This window comes from Centroberyx gerrardi, chromosome 1 (assembly GCF_048128805.1).
Source record: "Centroberyx gerrardi isolate f3 chromosome 1, fCenGer3.hap1.cur.20231027, whole genome shotgun sequence".
Taxonomy (NCBI): Eukaryota; Metazoa; Chordata; class Actinopteri; order Beryciformes; family Berycidae; genus Centroberyx; species Centroberyx gerrardi.
Window position 1 is genome coordinate 23,885,213 of NC_135997.1, and position 26,372 is coordinate 23,911,584.

Consider the following 26,372-nt stretch of genomic DNA (forward strand, 5'->3'; position numbering starts at 1 on the left):
TAGACTTAAGGTTGTAAAATGTCTGATCATTTAAATAAAAAAATGCTAACATGATGAAGTTTTAATTTCACACCAGCAGTCTTTTGCAGAGAGTAGGTGTGAGATTTTTTTTTCAGGTTGTGGTCATTTCATTTCAGATTGAAACTCTTAAAATACCAACAGAGAGCACTTTTCTTATCCTTTCTTTGCCTTGGTGTGTGGTGTGTGAACATGGAACAGAGAACACGGTGGGAAAATTAAGAACACAAAGACACATAACAGATTTTAGGATTGCTTTAAGAAGATATATAGATATATTTTTTTCCAGATTTGAATATTAATGTCAAAAATACATACTATGATATACAGAGTTTGCACTACATCATCTTAGCATGACAGACGTCACATGAGTAGTAACTGAAATATTAATTTAAATATTAAATAAACTGATGGAAGGTAAACTGAAAGTAAATGTGTAAACACTAAACTAAGGTTACTCTTTTCTATTGCAACACTTCCAATAAAGTGGTTCTGTAACAGTACAAAAAAGTATTAGAATATTACTATTTTTTTGTTTCATTTCCAGTTATAATGGAAAAAAAACACAGTGCGCTTCTGATGTTCTGCTGTGATGCTTTCGATTTAATCTGGCTTGATTGCTTGTTCGGCTTCTTCAGTGGTCCATGGTTGTCTGTGTTTGTTGGAGCACATCTCGGGGACGGAGTTGCACCACAGTCTGCCACCCATGCCCGCTTTCGCATGGACTCCCCCTACTCCGAGCTCGGCAGTCTGAGTCACGGGGTCAAAGCCGAATTCACTTTCAGTTCAATTACTCGAGGAAGTGGATTTTCTTCAAAGATCAAAAACTTAAAATCTTTTGCCACAAAAAGGTTCTCCCATCCCATCAATACAGAAATAGAGATTCAAGGCTTATTCCAATTAAACTAACATTTTGAATGAACTGAGAGTGAACTGACCCCAACTCTGCTGAGTGGATTTAGGTGTCTAACTGCCTCTGAAGACCATCACTGTGCTCTCCTCTCCTGCCAGACGCTGGAGAGGATACACACACCAGTAGTAAGGCCCGAGAAGGGGAAAAAAGTTACCTATCAAATCTGATAAGGCCTTGTTGACCAGGAGAACAGGATCTAAAACAGAAACCCATGCACTGTGACCTCAGCCACCACAACCTTGGACCTGGCTTCTCTGATCCGAGGTCGCGCACTAAACAGAGAATAAGGTTTCATTTTTTTGATAAAGTCTCCTAGGCTCTTAGCCCTCCTGTGTCTGTTCTGGGCGACAGGAAGGGATGGAACTTAAAAAAGGTCGAGGGCACCGGCCCGGTGAGTCTAGTCGACTGCCGTCCTTGTACCCCTTCTCTTTCAGACCCTATTAAAACACTAGCCGCGGGCTAACGGGCCGAGTAAAGTTCCATCCCTGGTAACGGGGTGTGAGTTAAGCTTCAGTAGCGGCCTGCCGGGTGAGGGAGGGAGCCGGGCCTCAGCAGCGGGGGGAGAAAGGCGGGTCAGCGGGAGACTCTGTGAAGGACTGGAGCTCATACGCAGCACCGCTGTCCACCTCCATGGACTTCCTGGAAAACAGCAGACGGATGTCCCTGTGGAGGTAGATCTTCCCAGACTTAGAGCTCTGGAACCTGGTTGGAGGGGGACGGAAAGAGAGGATAAACTCTATTACTACTTAATGCATTTCAACAAGTCTTTTGTATAAATGTCTTATTGTAAATGTGACATGAAACAGTTCTAAATAGTGTACTGTTTCTGCAGAAAACACTCAATAATAATAATAATAATAATAATGATAGTAATAATAATAGTAATAGTAATAGTAATAATAGTAATAATAGTGGTAATAGTAATTCTGGTGTGAAAATCCTACAGTATGTCTTAGACACACTTTTAAGCCATCTCACCTCAGATGAACGAGGTAGCGCAGGGTGCGGCCCTGGCCCAGGGCGAGGGGCTTCCTGCTGGTGTGTGTGTGTGTGTCGCGGCGGACGGGAACAGAGAAGGTCCTCTGGCGTAGGAAGGTCTGGTGTCCGGCTGGCATGGCTCGTAGGTCGTACACCACCACAAACATCTTCACCACCGTCTTGTTAGGGTTGAATAAGGTCTGACCGACACAATCGGAGAGCAGAGGGTTTTACACTCGGGGCAGGATTTACACAGAAACAGATACACTGGATTTGCAACTCTGTGACCCAGATTGTCTTTAATCACCAAGTGCAATAAATATACAGGGATTTATCTTGACAACATTGGTGCAAAGAGATACTAACACCACATGTTGGCACACATAGCACAAGGACACCAGAACCTTACATTCAGTGCAAGGGACATACTTCACACATCAGACTATACATATGGCCCAACAAATACAGACTGAGTACTTCATACTCTATAGCTAGCTCCAAAGTTATGTGACACAAGCATTAGGCTTCTTGTCAGCTCTGCATATCAGAAGTGATGCAGCTATTGACTCAGTACTGACTGTCTTGGTCCAAGACGGCATCAGTGAATTATGAGCTTCTGTCCAATTTCAAACCATTACTAATATTTAATTGAGACAATGAAAAGTAAAACCTAAAGTAGGATCAAGTCTATATATACTGTATATTGTATATCTACATGCCAAATTAAAAAAATCACAACAAAGGTGAATTCATTCATTTGTGCTTTTACAAGCATTAGAGTTGCATTAGTCTGAGTATGGTCTGGCCACCACTGTAACATTCCCCCACTCTATTGAGACTTTGTGTCAAAGACATCTTGCCCCCCTGCCCTCATGTCTGTATCCAACATGGTGAATTTGCCTCTTTCTCCACTAGGGGTCTCCCTTTCCGTGTGTTACCAGGTGTAATCCCTTCTTTGTTCACTTCCATTTTCATTCCATGGTGCACATATTCCATTCAAAGAACATCCGTACCTGTGTAAAAATATAACAACAAAAAAAGTTAAAAAACCCTCACCACTTGAATGGTTCCTGATGGAGGTACGCGGTAGCCCCTTTTCCCCAGGGATTCCAGGTTGATCACACCCTGCGAGAAAACACAGTGACAACCGCCATGTCACAAACACGTACACAGGTCATGACACACAGATGCAGCTCACACACACACAAAGACAGTGCGTGACGCCACCTCTACCACTTGTAGGTATGGCTTTCAGCTCACGGCTCAATCACACAGGCTGGAGCAAGAGTGAACCAAAATGACTGAATTATTGATCGAGTGACTGAAAAAAGTAACCTCACCATATATGGCGAGGGAGCGTTGTCATCGGAGACGCTGTAGAATGACACGTCCACAGGCAAGGTCATGTGACTAGGGCAGAAGGACCCGCTGGCACCAACCTCCGCTGTGAAACCCTCCACCGTCCCTAAAGGCTCCAGGCGGTAGTTCAGCACACACTCCTGTCAGGAGAAAAAAAATCATGTTTTTTTCCTGTCAAAATCCAACAAACCTTTGATTTTCACTTTGACCTTTGACTTTCCCACCCATGGCAGGAAACTCACTTTTTCATCCACTGACCAAAGACTGATGGATTCCAAAATTCAATGCCCACTTTCACTGTTTTTGAGAGCCAAGTGCTTTTGAGAAAAAAGCCTTGTTGGATAGCCGCCACAATGGCTGTTAGGGTAGACAAACACAGCTGCCACAGGCAAAATGTACAAGCCGTTGGAGGGTGGCTAGTTTTAATTTCCCATAAAAGAAGAGAAAAGCATCGCACACTCTAGCTCCATATGCGTAATATTTTTTACTGACAATGTTTCGACATGAGGCTTTCTTCTTGGTCTTACAAATGCAATGCTTTTTCTTCTTTCATGTGAGATTTCTGTGCCAGTGATTGTTAGTGATTAACACCTCATGAACTTCCTTTAAGGGTTTGTAACTTCTACACAACAGTTTTAATTTCCCACCGTGAGCCCATCTGTGGCAGTCAGTTTGAATCCCTCTCATTAGCATTCAGTTTAATTCATTTGGGGACGCAAAATGGCATGCGTGAAGGTAACCCATTCTCAAAAAAGCTGATGATTCTGAGCCTGTGTGTGTGTGTGTGTGTGTGTGTGTTATACCTCAAAGTTTCCCAGCAGACTGAGACTGGCAGGTGGAGCGCTGGCACTGAACAGCTGGTGGGGCTCATCTGTGTCCTCCTCTCTCTTTGGGCACACCCTGAAGGGTTAAAGCACACACACAAACACACTTGATAAGCTTGCTTTTTGTGCTTGATGTAAATCAGTCTTAAGGTTCTTGTGTGACAAACATTGCTAGTTCATTTGAGTCCAGGGTGACAAAATAAAACGTCTCAGGCTGAATTTTTTTTTTGGTGTAAACTAAAGATGATAGCTGCCCTCTCCAAATGTTAGATTGTTAGACTGGCATTATTTCACAGGAAGAATACAATTTGAACCAGCAGTAAACATTTTTGTCATGTTTGTCCACTGGTCACATTGGCTGATAAATCCCTAAATTCACCAGTCACTTATATTTTTTAAACCAACCAGCTACCTTTGGTTTAGAATAGAATGATGGTTGGTTACTACCTTATAGTGGCTGAAAGATGAGACTACCTTACCAGCCACAGCCAAAATTTACTTTCCACCCTGAATGTCAAACTCGTAAGCTTCATCAAAAGAAGCACTGAACTGCCACCCACATCTGCCTTGTGTAGTAGGTGCTGTGGAGCCCTGTGTATATAAAGCCAGTTCAGTTCTGTCTGCCATTTTGAGCTTAATGTGTGTGATTCTAGGTGCAGTCGCACTACAGCAGAGCTGCAGCAGGTGGCAGTGTGAGAGGCAAAGTCAACAGAATGGGGTTGACCCGGCCACTCAGAATAACACTCATACTGTAAGACACAGGCAATCCTCCTACATCCTACTGCTGATGTCAGGTTCTGTTAGTGTCTCGGGCTTTGAGCACTCTCGACTGAAGCAAATGTCCAGCCCAATATAGACCTTGGTCCTATGATTTTAGACAGCTCAATTAATACTGGTGGTGAACACAACTCTAAAATTATAATAATAATAATGAATCTTTATTTAAAAGCACATCTCAAAGTGCTACAAGAAAATAAGGAAAAGACAATAGAAAGAAAAAAAATGGGGTAAAAGCAGTGGTTAGCAGGTCACAGAAATGACCTTCTTTAGAAAAAGGTTTTGAGATCACAGGACAACATGGGTAATGTACATGTTATTTCACAAAATCAGTGAAGAAGTGTTTTGTTTTTCTGAAATACGTCAGCCACTGCTTACGCCTACAACTTTTCAACACAGAGGAAAAAAAGCAGACAAAACTCACAACTCAAGCAGAGTTTGCCTTGCTGGCAGGTACACACAGCGACAGCTGAAATGTCGCAAAGTGAGAAAAAGAAGTTTGGGAGAAAAAAAAAATGTGCAAACTATGAGAAATTCAACTGAAGTTCACTGGAAAACAATAGGTTCTTTGTCCTATAACTATTACTCCTGCAGGGATACGCACCTTGTAATAATCACAAACATCATTCCACACTCCCGGACTGTATTACACTAGAGAAAATTAACCTGGCCTCCTCCAGTAAAACTAATCCCATCTGGACAGGGCTCTACATGGGGAGTTGGTGAGTCGAGTCTCCTAACTACAGTAAGCAAGATCCCAGGTGAGGGAATGTGTACCTTTTCCCAGAGGCCCACGGCAGACCCTTACAGCCAGTCAGAGAGGTGTCCAGGTCAAAGTAGCCCGTCTGGTTTTTCCTCTGAGGAACCTGCCGCAGACACACAGGACATGATTAAGAATACACAGAGCAACCGGCACACTATCCCAAGTCATACCAGAGCTCAGTGGAGACGTCTTTTTTTTGTTTTAATCAAGGACTCCTGAAATGAAACAATTAGGATCACGGGAAAGGAATTTAAGAGCATGAGCTGGGAGAGTAATTGAAAGCGTCCATCCCTACTTTGATGAGTTTCTAGGGCTATATCTCGGCTGTCAGGCAAAAACACATGTAGCAAAATGTAAAGTTTTCCAGGAATGGATATTTTTGAAATTATACACTGGGTTTTAACAGGCTTTAAGGATTCTAGAGTCATGAAAGTCACAATAGACAAATATAAATGACCATGTCTGATGGAAAAAAAATGTCAAAATATGAAGGTATCCCTGTAACGTTTGTGTACTGTATGTGCTCTGATGTGTTTGTGTGAATACTGTATGTGTGTGCGAGTATGTGTTTGTGAGCCTGTGTGTGTGAGTTTCCATGAGAGTCAAGTGTGTGTGTATATTCACGTGTGATGATCAACAGACAATCTGACAATCTCAGTTCAACAGGAACTTAGTCAGAGTGCCGCTGTGGTTGATGAGGCTCAGATGAGTCGCGTGGCTGAAACTCTTTTGTGTGTGTGTGTGTTAACCTTGGCTAACTATCCACAGGCCCAGGAGCGGTAGAGCCTGCTGACGGATATTTCAAAGTCTCTTTATGACAAACACTCACAGGCTGGCTGCTTACAGTGGTGAGAGTATTGTGAGTCATGGTTCAGATGGCTGGAAAATAAGGCTAGTTTTGTGTGGTTGGATGACAAACACAAATGCATGGACACTGACAATGATTACAAGTCATAGCTAAGCCAGCTTGTGTGTGTGTGTGCCCATGAGCCTGCATGTGTCAGTGTCTTTCTAACAAATGTACAAATTAGCAATGATTATGAGTCTGAGCTAAGCCAGTTTCGGTGTGTTTCACACGTCCTGTGTGTGTGTGTGTGTGTGTGTTCCGTACAGGGCTGGAGAGCAGAGGCAGGCCAGTGCAGGGGTGGAAGGCCTTGGTCGCTGTGGCGTCTAATGAGTGTCGATTCTGTTTCTTCCAGCTGTTGCAGGGCCGCAGAGGGGAGGGGCTGTGAGCTCGCTGGAGCACAGAGACAGGAGAGAGATCAAGACAGCTGGCAAGGAAACCAATATTACAAGTATTCATCAAACCATGTTGTCATAGGTATGCCATGTTGATCACCACATCCCAGCTGCTTCTCACAACAAACTCATTAAACATAAACAGTGGGTTCAAATGAAGAGATTCCTTCCAAAATGAGATCTGTGATTTGAAAAATGTGACGCCTACTGTTAGATATTGACTGATAAATGAAAACAAATTTTGGTCCTTAAGGAGGTAATGTAAGCACTTGGTTGACAAAATGAAAACATTTAAATGTTACATTTCCCCAAAGTGGATATACAGAGTTTTAGAATAGTAATTCTAAAACTCTTCATTAGTAATTCTTCAAATTATTAATGTTAGTTTAACCAAGCCTTGTCTATTCAACCAGAATGTTCATAAAAAAAATAAAACAATGATAATGATGCACTGATGTTGCTCTGGTGACATTTTGTGGCAACTGATATGGGCAACATTTCCTTTAGTAGGGATGAGGAATGGCAACTGGGACAAAACCACTGTAGGTAAATGGGCTACAAGACATAAAAGTATAATGAAAAACTGCCAATTTAGATTGCCCCAAAATATTATCCAATGCCCATGTATCATGTTCCTAGCTGTAATGAGTCCCTTACCAGGACAGTACTGGGGGGTGTCATGTCCGGACTGGGGGGGCTGGAGCTGCCAGATCTCAGAGGTGCCTGGTTCTCATCCTGGGGGGCAGTGGGCTGGACTGGTGCATAAGTCTGCGTCTGGGTCTGCATCTGCATCTGCATCTGGGACTGAGGCTGAGGCTTGCTGTGGTTCTGGCTTAAGTGACAGTTCAGGACTGGGCTGGTGTTGGTGTGAGTCCAACTGTAGATCTGGGTGGCTCTCGGGCCGTTCTCCAGCAGGGGGAAGGGAGAGGGGGTTTCAGGGCCGCTGGGCGTCCGGGCTCTGGGCTCTTCCTGTGGGGGGGTCTGTAAACGCTGACCAGCCTGGGCGTGGGACTGGCCTTTGAATCGGGGGTCTTCAAGTGTAAAGTGAGCACCGTTTTGGGCCCGGGGAGAATGGCGTTCGGCCCCCAGCTCAACTCGGGGCTTGTCTGTGCAAACAGGCGTGTGTGTGGCGGCGGTGCGTGCACCTCTGTGAGGTTCGTGGCCGGGCGCGTGGCCGTTGGTGCAGCCGTTGGTGGCCGTGTGTGAGGCTTGTGGGGTGTGTGTGGTGTGCGAGTACGTGCGGACCGTGTGTGTGACTGTTGTTGTGTGCGTGCGGTGCAGGGGGCTGCCGCTCCTGCTGTGCATGGGAGACAGAGAGGGGACAGACAGTCTCTCCTGGATGAGTCTAGTGATGTCGTGTACTGCCTGGGCAATGAGTGAGCTGTCTCTCTCCCTCTCTCTGTCTTTTTCCCTCTCTCTGTCTCTCTCCCTCTCTCCGTTTCTCTCCTCCTCTCTGTCTCTTGTCTCAGTCAGTTTCAGCTTCCTGCAGGCTGCAGGCTTGGGGGAGGAGCTTTCCCGTTTGCTAAAAGAAGTGTCAGTGACCGGCGTGTCGAAGGGGTTGGGCCGCACGCGTCCCACGGGCTCATAGGGCGGTACCTCGGGCTCTTTGGTCTTATTGACAGTCACGTCGTCGTGGTTACTGCCCCACATGGCTTTGGGAGGGGTGTCGGGCGAGAACAGGCCGGGGGGAAGAGGTGGCGCTGTGGGGTCGCAGAAATTGAGCCTCTGTGCGATGCGGGCGATCACTTCCTGTCTCTCCTGCAGCAGCGAGCCTATCAGGGGGTTGGTCTCTGTGGCGGTGGGCCTTGGGGAGGGGCAGCGGGGCGGCTCAGCCAAGGAGAACGTCTTGAAGGCCCTCAGTGGCTCGGGGACGGGACTCTTGGAGCTCTCGCCGCTGTTTGTGCCGGGCCCGTAGTCCTCGACTTGCACAGGGTCAGAGGAGCCGTTGAGGGCGGAGTACAACCACCTCCCTGCCTTACCCGTGGGGAGTGGAGAGGGGGAGTGGGAGCGGGAGGGCGTGGGGGAGTGGGAGGGCCGGTGGAACAGGGGGGAACCCTGGCGGTGCGGGACATTGACCTGGGGAAGCTCTCCGTTCTGATATGCGTGGCCGTGGCCGTCACCAGGCTCCTGGCTCCTCTTGCCGTAGAGAGGAGGCACAGCAGTGTGGGACAGGCTGTTGATGGGTATGTTGTTAATGGGAAGGTTAGGTATGGGTAATGCATTGATGGCAAGGCCCGACATGGGGTTAGGGCTCTTGCTGTAGAGGGGCAGGTTAGAGTTGTGAAGGAGGTTGTCTTTGCTGGGGTCCTGGCTCTTTTTGAGGATGGGCAGGCCGCCGTGGCTGTTGAGGTTGGGATTGAGGTTGGGGGTCTTGCTGTAAAGTGGAGGCAGGCCGGTGTGGATGCTGCAGGCCAGAGTGGGGTAGGTGGGCTGGCGGGGGAGCGACTGGACCCGAACCCGCAGCGCTATGCTCTGGGACACATTGGGGACGGGGAAGAGGTGCTCCGACGGCGGCTGGGAGAACTGCCACACCAACTCCTCATCAGCAGCACTGATCCTGTTAGACAGAGAGAGAGAGAGAGCGAGAGAGAGCGAGAGAGAGAGAGAGAGAGAGAGAGAGAGCGAGAGAGAGAGAGAGAGATTGGTTCAATGGGCAGGCCATTGTAAAGTCTTAGATCTAAAAATGTTAGGGACATTTAGGGATCTGGGAATTTTCTGAGCCTCCAGTAATTCAGTTTTACTTCCTGTAATTCAATTTTTACTTCCTGGAACCAAATTTGTTACTATAAAACTGCCTGGAAATCTTTCAAGACAGATGGTTCCTATATAAGCACAAAGCTTTAAAACTAGGTTATTACAAATGTTTTAATCTTGAACTTGCTAAGACAATGACATTGTTTTTTATCAATTCAGATTTGTAGTGCATTTTCAAGCCAGTTTCTTCTGTTTAAGTCTCATTCATTTATGGGAGTGGATGATTTGAAGAGGTAATTTGCATATTATTATAATTTGCATGTGTATCCATTTGGGGGAAAAAGTCTTTACTTCAAGTTCAGATGGCTGTATCTCTAAAATATAAAAGATCCATTCTGTAAAGTGTTATTATTTTGTCAACCAAGGACTTAATATCTATTTTGTTCAAAAAGCACCACAATTTGTGTTCACAGGTATCACTTGTTCTCAATGGGAGTCGTTTTCCTTGCTTTAAGGCTCATGAATCTTGTCCAATAGCCTCTCTGCAAAGCCTCCACCCCCCCAGCCCACCAACGGTTGGGATCTTCCCGGGTTAGGAACGTTGTGTCTGACCTGTACAGGATGTTTCTGGGGACGATGCCATGGGAGGCGCTGAGCCAGGCACTGAGCTGGGAGAAGAAGACGTAGGAGCGAACGGCCAAAAGCAGGGTCTTCTCCTCGATGAACCGATCCCCGCTCCTGCCAAACGCAACGTAAAAAAAAAAAGGTGGAAATGTGCCAATTTGTCAGGTTAATGAGAAAACAGTTCAGGGATGTGTGTTTTTTTTTTAGAGGCCTTGAAGTCTGCCTGTGTTTGTGTGCGTGTAGGGGTGGGGGAGGGGGGGTAGACGTCATCTTTTAAGAAAGTGGTCCCTGCTCCTACGCAGGCGAGAGGAAAAGTGGGCCAATTTGTCAGGCTAATTAAACAACAGTTCTAGGATGTGTTCTTCTGAGGTCAAGTGTATCTGTGCAAGTGTGTCTTTCTGTATAAAATTATCCTGTAGGAACATACGAATATGTAGGTACACACTTGCTATCCAAGGTTAAAGTCACCACCGTATGTGTGAACATTCATTGTGGATACTGTCCAAGTTTAAAATAATGAGATTACGCGTGTGTGTGTCTGTCTTACTGTCTTGGAACAGGCTGCAGGGTCCATCTCTCCAGCAGCAGAGCATCTTGTTTGATGACCGGGTCGCTGATGGGGTCACTGGGGGGGCACTCATCACCATAGCAACAGTCTGGCAGGAGCATGACCTCGATCATGATGGGGATGCTGTTTCTCCAAAGCAGCATCACCTCCGAACGGGTCCGCCTGGCCTGCCGACACTGGACACACACAAACATACACAGACGTGCAGAGTTAGTGTTCATTAGTGCATGTCAACACCAGAACCTTGAAATTTAGGGGCAAAGCAGATGGGACCTGCAGGGGGCCAAGTGAGGCTCGAATCAGGCTGAATTTCTCACTTAATTGGCTTGGGTCATGTTTGGGTTCAAATAAATAAACATCTTTCCACCTGGCACTTTTACATATACCATGCTGCATAAATGTTCCAGTGACACAGGAATATATTTTATGTCTTCTTTTGTTTGGGCAATGTAGCTTGCATATCTTGGTTGCAAGTAATGTTGGTGGCCTGGGAGGTGAATCCTATTCTGCTCTCACATATTGTCGCTCTAGATAAATGCCTGAACTGTAAATGAGAGGGAAGGAATACCATTTAAAAATATTATTATTAGCAAAATTTTAAGCTTTGGTTATGCTCCGGAACAGAAAGCCATTATGCCCCTGAGATTCGTATGGGTTCGGGTCAGTCTCATATTATCACATTCAAGGCAAGCTGTAGTCAAAACTGACAACAATAGAAAAATGTAGTAGGTTTATTTTCCATATGTGCTTCAGTGTGTTTGTGTCTTTGAAGCTAGGGAGGGAGTGCTGCAGTAGTGGCTGTAACATATACAGTAGCTCTGATCCTGTTTGGGGTTTTATATTTCATTGTCTTAGTTAAATAACTGAGCGGCTCAAAAATCGCAGAGTAGCCCATAATTCACTACCATGCCACCATCTTGGACTGCACCAGCTGAAACCCGATTGACTCACTACATTTGATAAATGGGTCTGACTAAAGTCTCTTGACTCGCCAACCCAAAATGCCACTGAAGTGGCAACAACAAGCCCCAGCAGAATGAAGAGGGAGGTAGTGACCAAAACCGGCATCAGGCTGTGCTTTACCAACAGACATGAGAGGCTGTCTATGCGAACGTGTGTGTGTGTGTGTGTTACCTGGGGTAGTTTGTCGCTGCACTCGTGCTTGTGAAGAGGCGGCATGGCCGACTGGGCTGGGGGACAATGCAGCCCCTCGGTCCTGCCCTTCACTGAACATTCTGGTGTCCTTCCCTCTGTGATGAGCAGGGTCAGGAACACCAGAAACTCTTCCGCATCGTACTCGAAAAACTCCTCCGACGCATCTGGACAAGGCAGAAAGAGACAGAAAGAGAGGGTCAGGATACCAGACTTCTAAAATCCATTAATATACACATAAGAAGGAGGAACTAATTGGAGAAAACAGGACACAACATGCCAATGGGGTACACACTCGTCCCCTGCTTGTTGATTCCCATCCACACCAAATATTTTTAGACTGTCAGTGAACCAAATCCAGAAATCTATTTTGCATCTTTGCTAGCCTTTCATAATGTAAGCCATGTTGAATTCTACATATTTGGCCGTCTCTGCTGTCAACAGACTATAAAATGGTAAGAACTGCTAATTTAATATAAAGTCTGGACATGGTACAGCTAACCTGCCCATTTAACACTAAGTGGCCAAATGAATGAGAAGCTGGAATGGATTAGGCTATACATTTTCTATCTTTTCCATGCCGAAGGTACTTGAATGATTGCCTCTCTTAGGGCTTCTGTACACTGAACAGCTGTGCATAGGAATGATCTGGGGGCCAGTGCAGATAGTGCAGGACAGGTATGTATTGATCTGTGCTAGGTCTTTATGGTGTGAATAGGCTCCTGGTGAACAAAGCCCAAAGTTCAGACACAGCCGCAGAGATCACATCACAGCGGAGCGAGATGGCCGCAGTCAGCTGAGCCGTCACAAAGAGGTCACGCAATGCAAGGCTCTACTGGTTCGGACCAAAGATTGTAGCTGCAGATTTACCGCACTGACCAGTGAAGCTAACTTAAAAGCCCATCCTGTCACAGGTGCTGGGGGGAATGAAAATGCAATGTGAGAGCGACCGTGGAACCCGTATTGACATGAATAACACATGAACGCATAATCTCTTCTACTTGGATTTTGCTTTAGTGAACATAGCTTTCTAAGTTTTGCTGAAAAGTTTTGGTTTAGAGAAGGGGTGTGGGGGAACTGGAAGGCAGTGGATGAGACAACTTTTCCAATTTAGTCGTTTCAGAGGGATATATTTAGACGCTCCATGTCAGCTGAGCTGAGGCGTGATGCCACACACTGTCTGCTCTCTCTCTCTCCCTCTCTCTCTCTCCACACACACTGACACACATGCTGGCACGCACATATACAGCACTGACTTCTCTCACACGCACAATAACACACACATACACATAAACTCACACAGAGACTACAGGACAGAAATAACATTCTGCTGCACCATCCGGTGCTGGACCAGCTCTGCTGGGGCAGGGCTGGGTGGGGCAGGCAGGGCGGCCCAGGCCCTGGCAGGACAGAGTAGGGCTGATTCAACCTCCCTCCACCCAGGAATAGGCTCCTTCACCCGAAGGACACAGCATCCAAAAGGCTAGCCTCTGAGGCTAAGCCAACGGCTTTGTAGGAGCAGAAAGGCTTACTGACATAAAAAGAATAGGCTGCTCAGTGCACGGCCGGCCGTACCATTCAAATACTCACTCATGCAGAGCCACTTGGAGTATTTCTCACAGAAACCAGAATTTGTGACAGTTTCTGAAAAGGGCATGATGGGGGGTTTTGTGCACAGGGTGGAAAATTACCACCAGCCAGATGCTGCTATATTTTAGCTGTGACTGGTAAGTTTGTCTCCTCCACCATGAAAAAGTTAAGTTTCCTGCCCTGTTTGTGTTGTATTTGAAGCTCAGATCCAAAGCAGAGTATTTTTAGCGGAAGGTTGAAGAGCCTGCCGTAGCTCTTTTTCTCTCCTGTACTCCTCCAGAGAAAACTACCAGAATCCCGCAGGAGGTCAGCTGATACACAGAAGCTCTGAGAACCACAGCTCTCTGTCTCTCTCCCCAACACGCAAGCACACACTGCTATTATTGTGAGGCTATTCCACTGGCTTGCATTCGTTTCCTAACCGTAACCACTAAACGCCTAGCCGTATTAACCTAACCCCCGTTCTAACTCTAACCCCCAACGCTAGAGCTGCCTCCACTTAAAATGACGACCAACAAAATGTGCTGAATTATGAGGATACTCCTCATCACACACAGTTCTCCCACCAGAGCCAGGCTGGCTAGAACAGAGTCCCTCTCAGCTGGCTCTGCAGAAGTGTGAGCTGTGAGCTAGGCAGAGGGTTGTTACTGCTGCTGTGACTGTGTGTGTGTGTGCGTGTGTGTGTGTGTGTGTGTGTGTGTGTGTGTGTGTGTGTGTCGCAGTCAGCCAGCCAGTCACGCACATTCCACCCAGGGAACTCCTCCTACATGCTTTGAGCTGCTGCTGCTGCACGTGGAGAGAGGCGCAGTCCAACACAAAACATGAGGGAGGGAGGGAGGGTGGGGGGGGGCGGGGGCGGGGGGGGTTGGGGTGGGTGTTGTCAGCCAGCTGTAGGCTGAATGAGTGCAGGGCGAGAGAGAGAGAGAGAGAGAGAGAGAGAGAGAGAGAGAGAGAGAGAGAGAAAGAGCGAAAGGAGCTAAGTGAAAAGAGAGCACATATTCAGGGCCAAACTCCTTTTCTTTATATACTTTATATAAATACTGCTGTATTCAATGGTCAATGGTAGAGAGAGAAACGGTGGAAGAGAGAGAGAGAGAAAGAAAGAGAGAGAGAGAGAGAGAGAGAGAGAGAGAGAGAGAGAGAGAGAGAGAGAGAGAGAGAGAGAGAGAGAGAGAGAGAGAGAGAGAGAGAGAGAGAGAGAATAATATACGATACATGTCAAGACTCAAGCTCGCAGATAACACACGCCTTTGCCTGACGATCCACCTGAACGCCCTGTATACAGTCAGCTCTAACTGGCCCAGGTTTAGCAAGGCCTACAGTCCCAGTCCAGACTGGGACAAGCTCCAGTGCCCTGGGCTATCAGGGGATGTGGGCTAAAGGTAAAGCTCTATGAAGGAGGCAGGGAGTGAAGGAGAAAGGAAGCATGGATGGATGGAGGGAGGGAGGTGGGGGAGTGATTAAGGGAGCTGCAGAAAACAGATAGCAGACTCTGAGAAGTGGGGTGCTATACCCTCTCTGCCCACCCACTAACCCACACACACACACACAGAGCCCCAAGCATGTGTGCACAGCGGGTGTAAGATTGCCGTTTTCAAGGAAAAGTGAACACACACACACACACACACACACAAATCAAGACATGTGACACACATACGCACACCCCTAACACACACCCACAACAAATGCAGACACAAATACACAAAACACACAGATACATAACCACCAAACACACACACCCATCCACCCCGAACACACAAACACAGCAAACACACACACGTGCAGTGCGGAACAAAGGGCCAGTGAGGGAGAGGTTGGTGGAGGGGCCCAGCCAGTGTACGCATAGATGGGATCTGTCATTCCTTAGGGCGTCGTGACTGAATAGAACATTCCTATGTAGCCTACACACACACGCATGCACACACACACCAACACAAAGACACAGTCTAAATGGAAGCAGGGATGTGATCAGGATGCAGGACAACACAAAACAGGCAGAAACGCAGGAAACCTCCAATAGACATGAACGGGGGAGGGTTGCGTTCAAGATACAGTCTAGGTCTTGTTTTTCACAATATTTTAATCCACAATTTAACTTCAGATTTCTTTCAATCAGGAGCAAAAAGTATCTTTTAAAACAACAGCCTAGTCCAGGATGCTGAAATCTTTAGAGACTTAATCACATCCCTATGTAAACATCCCATGACTCATTTTTTTTTATCCAGCCTTTGGTGCAAATGGTTAATGTGATTTGGGAATTTCGCAAACAATCCAAGTTGTGTAACAAACATTAAGCCTTACAAACCGAGGTCAATCCGGCCTACTCCTGCCCCTCCTCCTCTCTTTCACACTGGATCATGACCCATACACTTCTGCCTCTCCATCCCTCCTAAATGTGTCTGTATGTGACATCTGTCTGTCATCAATTTGTATGTGACCTGTATGAGTCAGTTTAATGTGTATATGAACCATTACTCCAATGTGTACGTGAGCTTTCTCTCACACTTCAATGTGTATATAAGCTCTCTTTCTCTCTTCAGTGTGTATGAGAGGTCTCTCTCTCTCTCTCTCCAGTGTGTATTTGAGCTCTGTCTATTCAATGTGTACAAGAGGTCTCTCTCTCTCTAAACTGTCACTCAAAAAAGCATAATATAGGTCCGGTGTTGGGAAAAAAAAAAAGTGTTTCATCATGATAAAGTATCCAAATCCAACCTGCACTAGACCCAAATTACAGTCACAACGGGGACAGACATGGACCCAAAACCAAACATCACCCACAACCACACAACAAGGAAACACTGAACCTTCTTTCTTTAATGTGCATGTGACCTCTCCTCCAACCCCCCCCCCCCGCCCCCCCACCCCCCTCAATGTGTGATGTGAATTATGTAACAGGTCGGATTTAGATTCAGAGCGTCTTATTATTAGACCTGTGACTGCCCGCCACCAAGTACAACTGGAGTCCAGCCCACAGATCAGCTGGTTTGGCCGGTACGTGTACGCTCACACATATGTAGACACAGATACACAGACACATGCAGACAGAGATATTCACTCACACAGAACCACACCCTCTCTCTCTCTCCCTCTCTCTCTCACACACACACATCACACACCTCTCAGCTGTCTCTGTGTCAGCTCAGTGCAGAGTCATGTGGAATGGAAAAAGGCCTCCAGGACAAGAGCAGAGGGGTCAGCCTCTCTAACCGACACAGAGCTGAGAGTAAACACCCCTCGATACACACTTTGGTGTAATTCAGCGTAAGCACCCCCAGGCCTGTCACATATTAGGCAAATGAACAAGTCAAATGTGTCAAATTTCCCCAAACTGACTGTGGGCAAGATTCGTATGGCTCGTCTACATGTTGCCTCTGTATGTGCTGTGTCTCTGCACATGTTCTGCAAAGACAAATTCCTGTACACTTATTGTACTTAGAGGATAATTGTGGTTCTTTTCAACCTGGGCCTTACTGTTATATGAAAACTTTGAACATAATCAATTGCCAAGTTGGCAAAAACTAGGAAGGCAAGGCCCAGGTTGAAAATAACCAGACTTATCCTTTAATGAGGAGAGTGAATCTGATTCTGAATGTGTTATGGAAGCTGTATTCATTGTGTGTATAGACTTTAAGATGAGTTGAGGCAGATGAGACTTTTAAATGAGGAAAAGAGATTACACAGTCTACAAAATCATATAATTTGAATATGTAAGCTGTTCCTGGAATTGATGTTCCTATTTTAATATAAATTGTGAGAGAGAGAGAGAGAGACACAGGGAGAGACAGAGATAGATAAAAAAGAGACACAGAAAGTGAGAGACGCGCACACACACACACACACACACACACACACACACACACACAGGCAGTCAGATAAGCTGACCCATTAATCCGTCCACTGTGGCCACACAATCACTCTGTGTGGTTGGCCCTCTTTCTACAGCAAAGCCTGCTTTGCTCCCTCCACACACACACACACACACACACACACACACACACACACACAGCAGATTTGAATGTTGTGTAAGTACACATACAGCAAAAACCACTCCCCTCCTCCTCTGCTCAGCTGAAAGAGAGACCAGACCTCTGTAGTGTATGTGTGTGTGTGTGTGTGTGTGTGTGTGTGTCTGTCATCTGTGTATGTGTGTGTTCAATCTAAGTTAAACAGACAGCACTATCAACACTGCTGGCTTTGCCGGTCTTTCCTCATTGACACTGCTGAAGAGTCTGTTGTCAAGACAAAAGCCAGCAGACAGGAGAGAGAGCCACAGATCAAAGTCTCAGTGAGAACACAAGACTGAGGAGCAGACCAATACCTGGGCCTCTGATTATCACACTTGGTGTTACACACACACACACACACACACACACACACACACACACACACACACACACACACACACACACACACACACACACACACACACACACACACACACACACACAATATACTGCAGGCCAGGGAAGGGAGAGGCAGATGGATACATAAAAACAGACAAAAAGGAAGCGACATGAAATAGAGGGAGAGAGACAGAGGCACAGACTAAATGGCAGACAGGAAGACACAGTCAGCCCAAAAGGCAGACAGGAAGACACATTAGCTATGTTTCCCTCTAACTGTCAAGAACATGTTATGCAAACGTTTGAAATGTCACTAACAATATAAAGTGAATTAGGTGGCATTTCCATCAGCTGAGTTGAAGAGAATAAAGAGGCTTCCTGAATGTCAAAAAAGCACACATCCACAGGAAAAATGGAAAGTCTTTCAACAATTGGTGGGCAAGTTGTCCTTTAGTGTCAGCTAAGGTTGGCCTTATTTCATGTTCTCATCCAAAGAAGAAAACAAAAAAATGCACTTGATGATATTCTAATGTACCAACTAATGGCCATACAACCAGATGGAGACTTGCACATGGGCGCGACAGCAGGTACAACATTTCTGGAGGTTATGATTGTCAGATATTTTACAGACAACAAAGCCACCTCTGAACTGCTGTACAATGAAACACAATCTTTTGTACAAAATCAAGTTAAATTGAAAAACCCTTTTAATTTGAGTTCAAATGAAATATAAGACCAATTTTGCAACTGAGTTAAAATAAAAACATCTTAAAGGAGGGTTAGAGAAGCGCACTTGTGACCACAAGGTTGCAGTTCAAATCCCCGGACCGGCTGTACATGGGGCAAGTGAATGAGTAAGGCTCTCCCCTCCCTCCACAGCTACTGTCCAGGTGAACCTTGAGCAAGGCACTTGGTGGCACTGGGCAGCTTCTGGGTGTGAAAGTGTGGTATTGTATGAATGTGAAGCAGGGTGGGGTTGAGGGGTTTGCATGATTGGAGTGAGTGAAACTACACTGACTTTAAAAATGTCACCTGTTTACACCAAAGTGCTGCGGTAGCACAGTGTTGTTGGAACTGTTGAACAAAATATTTAATTCATGCATCGACTTGCCACCACAGTTAGAAAATCACCAAGGTGCTTCCTGGTATGAGGATGTACAGCGCACCAGCCTCCAGTTGGTTGATGTTTGGTTGAATTATACTGTACTACCTGATGTACAAGCGCATGCTGTATTTCCCTTATGCAGGGCTCTGGGGGCTCTGTGCCGCCTTAACAGTGCATGATGTAATTCCCCTAACCAGTGTGCATTGCAAAAAGTGTTACACATGAACAAACACACAGAGCCTGGCACTTAATAAAAGATAAAAAAATATATATATATATGTATACAAAAAGAAGAATATAGGTCTATATGTCTGAGCTGATTTCTCAATGGATAAACAATGCAGCAAGGAAATTACAGCATTTTTAAGACGTCTAACACTGAATTGAATACTTTAACTGTATTCAAGACATTTTGAGGTCTTGAGTTTATATAATTTAAGACATTTTAAGATGTTTTCAGGACCTGCAGACTCCCTGGAAAGCCAGTCAGCCATGTAAGGAGGCTGTGTGTCCAGGGCGTTTCCAGGGAGCTCCACTGCGGCAGCGGCAGCGGCAGCGGCAGCAGTCGGCCAGGCTGAGCTCACTGAGGTGTGTCTGCTTAACACATAGCGATATCTAGCTCCATCTGGATGGCACCAAACGGAGAGGGTTCCACCCTCCCGACGGCGAACTCCTCATTCTTGTCAGGGGCAAGACAAGACGTCCTCACTGGGCAACGATTCAAAGAAAAGGCATTTTCTGCTCTCGCGCTTATTGTTAGTCAGTCTGGGTAAGAGCGTCGACTGAATGCATAAAATATAAATGCAAAGAAAATTATGATGTTGCCATGACCCTGAGTCAGGCACGGACTGAACACATGTGGGCACAATGGGTGGACAAAAGTACACGTACAGCACGCACGCACGCACGCATGCATACTAACACACACACACACACAGACACACACACACAGCTGTACTCCTATGATGAATATGCAGAGGCAGAATGGGAGATTACACGGACAGTTCCTCCATGCTAAATCTCCTTACTGCAGCCCCCGGTGAGATAAATATAGACGCAGCTTGGTAGCTCTCGTTCTCTCTTTCTCTCTCAGATTCCAAAGTGTAGGTTCCTACAAAGAACTATTTGATGACTTTTTTTGTGAAAGTGTTTGGAGGCAGCACCCACATTAAAAGGGTTTTCTGCACTTAAAAATGATGCCTGAAGTCATAGACTACGCAAAAATAGTAATAATTGCAAGAGTGTAAGAAAAGTTCCAGCAAACACACAAGACACTGATGCAGGCTTTAATGCTGCAGCGTTTGTTGTGCTGTTCCTTTTTGTAATTAAAAGAAATAATTAAAACTACTGTGTGGAAACACAGTGAACACGAATGAACATGAAGGCAGCTTGATGTCCACTGTCTCTCACCGTCCCAAGACACATAACCAGCCTTAAAGACCCAAATGCACTGAAAGCTAAGCAGGTGGCAGCTTTGAAATGTCAGCAGCTCTGGCAACTGCGTTTCACCACCGCCATGGGTATCGTTACCATGCCATATTTTCTGTTCCATGGCCAGTTCTACAGTCTGATTGACTATATTTGGAGACCAGCTGGTCTACCAGACCAACTAGACTGGACGGTGTTCATATTTTCCCATACATCTGAAAAACAGTATAACGCTAGCGTATTGTAGGGTGTTTTGGATTTCATGAATTAGCCTTTCCTCACCATGTCTTGGCTTGCTGTAGCCTACTTCTCAAAAAGAGCATGCTCATTCAAAACATGATGATGATGTCCGTTTGCCTCGAAATAAGTTGATGGTCACTGCAGCTCCAGAAACTTTACAGGAAATACACCACTTTGATCCTCAGGGGTACAACATTTGACTAAAAGGTGATGTAATTTAGTGCAAAACAGTAAAAACAAACATTACTGGCTTAGAAGAAGGGATAGGTAAAAGTAGACAGGGTGATATCGAAGCAGAACACCCATTCTGTCAAAACACGTCAACTATATGAGAAAGTGATACTTAACTAGTCAATGTCCTGGGATCCCCAGAACGCCCGTCATGGGGACTCCCAATGCTCCCCGGACGCAGACCTACATTATTTACAGCTCCCTCTTGGGTTGGTGCACTCGTTCTATTAGGCCACGCCATTAGGCTTCAATCATGAGTCACTTACCCCCCGTGTTCAACGGCCACTGCTTTTTCTTTTTTCTGTTTTTTTAAAGGCTTGCAGTGCTAAACAGATGCTTGGAAGAAGCACTGGCCGTGGCTAATGCAGTTGCTATGTGTATATTAAAATGTGTGTGAAGAGAGGTGCAAATCTGCTTCAAGTTGAAATACTTTTTAATTTGCTGGTGCTTGGCATTGTGAGTGCGAAAATCACACTAAGCCCTCAGCCCTGTCAGCATCATAAGGCTGCACGATAAAGTGATGATCCTGCTTATTTTTCGAAACACTGTGATCACGATTATAAAACCCAGTCATTAGTCTTGATGTTCTGAGGAACAAAGTCATTTCAATCACTTTTACATTTTATATTGGGGATTACTTTTGCTGAATTCAGACAAAATGTAAATTTACAAAACCTAACTACAGAGGCTTTAATGTTTCAGTATTGTCAAATTCTATGATTATTAAGGAAACTAAAATTAACACACATTAACACACAATTAACTGTGCAATGCTATGGCAATGTACAATGTGACTGTTCTTTTTAAATTAACAACTTCAGAGAAGCTAGCGCTGTAAAGGGAGGCCTCAGTCACTCTACTGGCTGACCAGGGACTTCTACTACTGGAGAGCAGTGAGCAACGATCGCAATTGTTGACCAGGAAAAGAAAAAGACACAAACAAACAATTTAACATAAACCCCCTCTCCGGCGGGCTTTCTCCTTTGGTCACACAACGCACGCATTTAGCATGGGGAGGGGGACAAAGGGTTGCCGTAGCAACGGCGATATCATGTTAAATGTTCCCGTCATGGGGATTGAAATGTTTGTGTGTGTGTGTGTGTGTGTGTGTGTGTGCGTGTGTGTGTAGGAATGAGCAGTGCCGACATGCGTCTTTGTATGTGGGAATGAGTTAGGGCTGATGGGAGAAAGTGTCTTAAGACCTCTGTCTCTGTTGCACGTCTGTTGTGCTCTTTGTCTATGTGGTTATATTGTCTGTTTGTGTGTGTCTGTGTTGTGCTCCGTGTGTGTACGTGTGTATGTTGTCCTCTGAATGTGTGTGTGTGCTACTGTGTTACGTATCTTGCGTGTATCCCCCATCACACAGAGCCTTTGTTCTCCCTCCCTGTGGTAAAACAGAAGAGCTGTGCCACTAACCTTTAACAGTAATAACAGGATCAGCTATGTTTCCATAGCATTTTGTAACATGAATCACACACCATCTCCTACTGTCCGCCAGCTCACCTTTCCTGTTTCTGTCTGCCTTGTCTGGCAAGACTCAAAATACTAGTAGTGGTGGTGGGGTATGCCAAGAAACTGGACTGCTTTGCCAGAAAACTGTAAAAAATGATCATCAAGTGTGGTTTGTAATGTGAAATCACTGGTTGGGAAGAGCTGATGTCCTGATTCCATTACATATAATCTGTTTAATTACAGTTATCAGGCTGGGTGATCCTGCTTCTTTAAATTCCCCTATTAAGTTAGCTGACAGCTTACATCACCAAAATCCTCTGGGCATGAGCTGTCAACCATTATTTAGTACTAGAAACTAAGAAAAAAAAACTGCTTTACAAAGGTGATCTAGTAGATGGTTGTTCTAGCAGAAGGCAAAAGTGTAGAAGAAAAAAAACAAGGGAGGCAGGGTTTCCTATGTTGTGTTTTGGTCATGGAGACTGCCTGCCTCAAAACTTTTCCAGTTTCCTCCCACTTCCATTTATAAGTAGTTCTCCTAAACTCTGGACCCGGGCTCTATCACTCTTTCTGTATGTGTGTGTGTGTGTGTGTGTGTGCCTGTCCCCCTCTCCCACTCTGCAACACAAAGGGGCAGATTCACAGCACACATAGCAACGAGCTCTGGGCTCTGATTGGCTGAGAGGCTGTATTACAGTTCCAGCAGAGGGGAACCCTTTTTCTGTTTTGTGAACTCAGCTGCTATTATTCTCCCACCGCCAACACACAAACACGCACACAAACACACACACACTTGACAGACCCTGACCGACACACAACCTTGCCCTCTCACACTCATTATTGTCTGCCATAAACCTAAAAGAGAGCCATTGTTTAGCAGCTGACAAACTCAAGTACTAAAGTCTGTGAGTCAGACGGTAAACAAGCTCTGAGCCACTGGAAAAAACTTTTCATTATCAGGCCTAACTGGTCTCCGAGGAACACCTAACAGAGAGAACTCATCTCGGCTGATGTGGAAAAAAATATCTAAGGCTGTGTCTGGGCCAGGACCTGTTGTCCTTCAGCTCTAAAACGGCATGTGTACCATGTGTGTCAGTATGTACTTAGATCATTAGGTGTTATGTCCCTGCAGTCACCAAGATAAATTCCTGTATATCTATTGTACTTGATGAATAAAATGATTCCAAGTCTGATTTCTAAAACCCATGGGGTGACACCCAAAATGGGTTGCGGGCCTGCCTCCACTGGGTTGCCAATTAATATGTTTTACATGCTGAGCTTGGTCCCAGCGTGACACTGCATTTACTCAGTTTGGATCCAGGGCTGAAGAGGTTTAAAAGATCTTCATTTGTCTATATTAACTAGGCTTACATTTGTTAGCCAAGGTGTCTGCCCCTGTATGCTCCACCTTAAAAACTTGGTTTACGATACATACGTTAGGCTGTCAGTTGGCTATTGAGCACTAACAGATTAAGATTATGCTATACTTTCGCATGTAGGCCTATGTGTAGCTTCACTAGTTCCACCAGTTTAAACCTATACTTACTGCAGTAAACCTTTTCTTGAGTACATGCACACAAATCCCTTTTAAATCACTTGAGCTGCTCGGCTTTCTTACAGTGTTAGGTCAATACTGTGTGATGAAAGCCCAAACAACAGCGGTAGCCTAGAGCTTGGCCTAGAAGCGGGCTAGTGACCAAAAAGATGGCAATTCGAATCCCCAGACCAGCTGGGAAAGTCTGGGTGGGGAATAAGATCTGCTCTCTCTTCCCTCAACAAGTAGAGCAACTAGAGCCCTTGAGCAAGGTACTTAACCCTGGGCCCTAATGCTCCAGAGGAGCTGCTCACTGGCCAGCAGCAGAAGACTGTTGTTCTGGGCAGCCTCCAGGTGTGAATGTGTGTAGCTGTATGAACGTGAAGCAGGGTGTAGCTGAAAAAGGCTGCATGTGCTCTGTCAACTTTCCCTGGATGAAAAAGGTTAAAATAAATAACAAACCGCACACTCCTACCCTTCACAGAAAACTATAATAAGTGGGGTGTCCTTATTGTTGAGGGGGCTAAGGCAGGTAGCATGTGCTTGTGACATTTTGATGCTCATGACGTTTTTCTGCAAATCATACCCCCTCCCCTCTCCCTGTCATCTTTCCTGAAATGCCAGAAAAATCCTCTCTTTAGCCCTCAGAAGCAGTGACACAGCGTTAGGAGTAGTTGTGCCCTCCACAGTGCCCTTGTTGACCAGGGCCTTACTGCTTGCACACACACCCCGCTTGGGCCCCCTCAGCTCCTCTTATTCGACTGTACCAGGCAAGCGTGGCCCCTTTGCAATCTCATTGTCTCACTAATGCCTGTTATGTAACCTGGAGCGTGGTGAGTACAGCAGTACAGGGCAGGGTGGGCATAGCAGGGATTACCAGTCCACAGCTGAGGCCACAGTCATGCAGACTTGCCTAATTCAGCCTCGAGGACGTACTGTATAGGCACTCTTCATTTCTTTCTTGTAGTTCACTTGATTTAGTTGAATGCATGGATTCGATCCCCTTGGCCAATCCCTATCACAACAATTCCAACATCGGCCAACTACACCTGGCACTAAATGTTTACCATGTAGGCTAACATGGCTATTTAAATTTCAGCAACTTGACCACTACTGGCTACAGGACACTGGGGCAGTGGGACAAGCCAGCCTCTCTCTGTAACCTGAGCCGTCCCGCTGAACATGAATGCAGAGACCTTTGACCTCTCCGGCGCTTCCGATGGCAATCTCTAGACAGGGCAGTCCGAATTGAGCAACCCGAGCAACATAGATCCAAGGGCCACGTTAAAGTATGTCAGTTGTGGCACAGGCAGCTCACAGTGGTTGGTAACTGGAATTAACCGGTTGGGCCAAAAAAAGAAAAAGCCCAAGGCTTTGACGTGCCTGAAAAAAGCCTTACCTCGTTCTTGGTAAGACTGAACTGGTTGATTTATCTGTCATGGTGTGGGAGGAAGGTCAAGAAACAGCTCTTGTTCTCTCTCTCACCGTCTGTCCCATACTTTTAATAATTTTACTGTTTTTTTATTGTAAGGCGCCTTCTGTAGCATCATTGAAAAATGCTGTATAAATGAAAGTTCATTTTGCCCACTTGTTACTTGGGAAACTCTCAAACATAGTTACACCTGCCTGCTGATCCAATAGCGACAGAGCTCATCAACAGCTTACTGCCACAACAAAAAACTAATCACTACAATCCAGCTGATTAAAGGGAAAGAGAAAAATACATGAACCCAGTTAAAAAAACAACATAGAGGAGGCTCAACTAGAGTTTTGAAGTATTGATCCAAGCAGGATTGACCGACTGTGCCAGCTGGCTTGGTGTGACAATGAAGCAACACTGCGGGGGTGATAGAGGGACCGTCATCTCACTGAATACCCAGGGCAGTTGATGGCCTTAAAGAGATGAGATGAGACAATGGAGGAAAGAGGACAGGAAAGGGGATAGTTGGGATGTGTCTCAGGTGAAGCTTCACCCCACACTGTTGTTAATAAACAATGTGCTCACTGCCTCCGGAACAGGCCCCTGAGGTGCTCTCCCATAACAGAGACTGTGTGTGTGTGTGTCATTGCTTCCATTACTGTAAGGATTGGTGCACAATTGGTATAACTTTTTTACATACACACACACACACACACACACACACACACACACACACACACACACACACACGTTGCCGATGTACCACGAGTTAGTAGCCTGATATTCAGACTGAATGGCCATTTCATTTCCACTTCATTATTTAGTCTGACACTGCCTCCATGTTAGTCGTTTTCTGTGTGGGGGGGTTTGATTTTCCCCGAACCAATCACTAGTGACTGACGTATCCGGCCGCTCTGACGTTATTTTCAGTTACACTGATGCTGGGCGTATTTACTAACTTTGCCAAAAATGTTGGTTGTTTTTGACAAAAATATCGTCTTTGCAAAGACAATATATTGGTTAAGGAATGATTTCAACAAATATCATTCTGCCGAAACGCCAATGAAAAACCGTCAAACTTTAGTCCCGCCCACAAAGGCGCTGATTGGCCCGATTGTTTTTC

General features: G+C 45.7%; 1 protein-coding gene across 1 annotated transcript in view; it reads right to left on the minus strand.

The window, feature by feature from the left end:
- Positions 1–260: 260 nt before the first annotated feature.
- atosa (atos homolog A) overlaps positions 261–26,372 on the minus strand; it is a 35,503-nt gene continuing 9,391 nt past the window's right edge. The window contains exons 2-12 of the mRNA XM_071923954.2: positions 11,892–12,076; positions 10,737–10,933; positions 10,178–10,303; positions 7,529–9,428; positions 6,744–6,869; positions 5,647–5,735; positions 4,072–4,168; positions 3,250–3,408; positions 2,966–3,034; positions 1,910–2,109; positions 261–1,633 (exon numbers count right to left, since the gene is read on the minus strand). Coding sequence (XP_071780055.1) covers positions 1,480–1,633; positions 1,910–2,109; positions 2,966–3,034; positions 3,250–3,408; positions 4,072–4,168; positions 5,647–5,735; positions 6,744–6,869; positions 7,529–9,428; positions 10,178–10,303; positions 10,737–10,933; positions 11,892–12,076 — 3,302 coding nt within the window. The 3' untranslated portion in view covers positions 261–1,479. The remainder of the gene's footprint in view (positions 1,634–1,909; positions 2,110–2,965; positions 3,035–3,249; positions 3,409–4,071; positions 4,169–5,646; positions 5,736–6,743; positions 6,870–7,528; positions 9,429–10,177; positions 10,304–10,736; positions 10,934–11,891; positions 12,077–26,372) is intronic.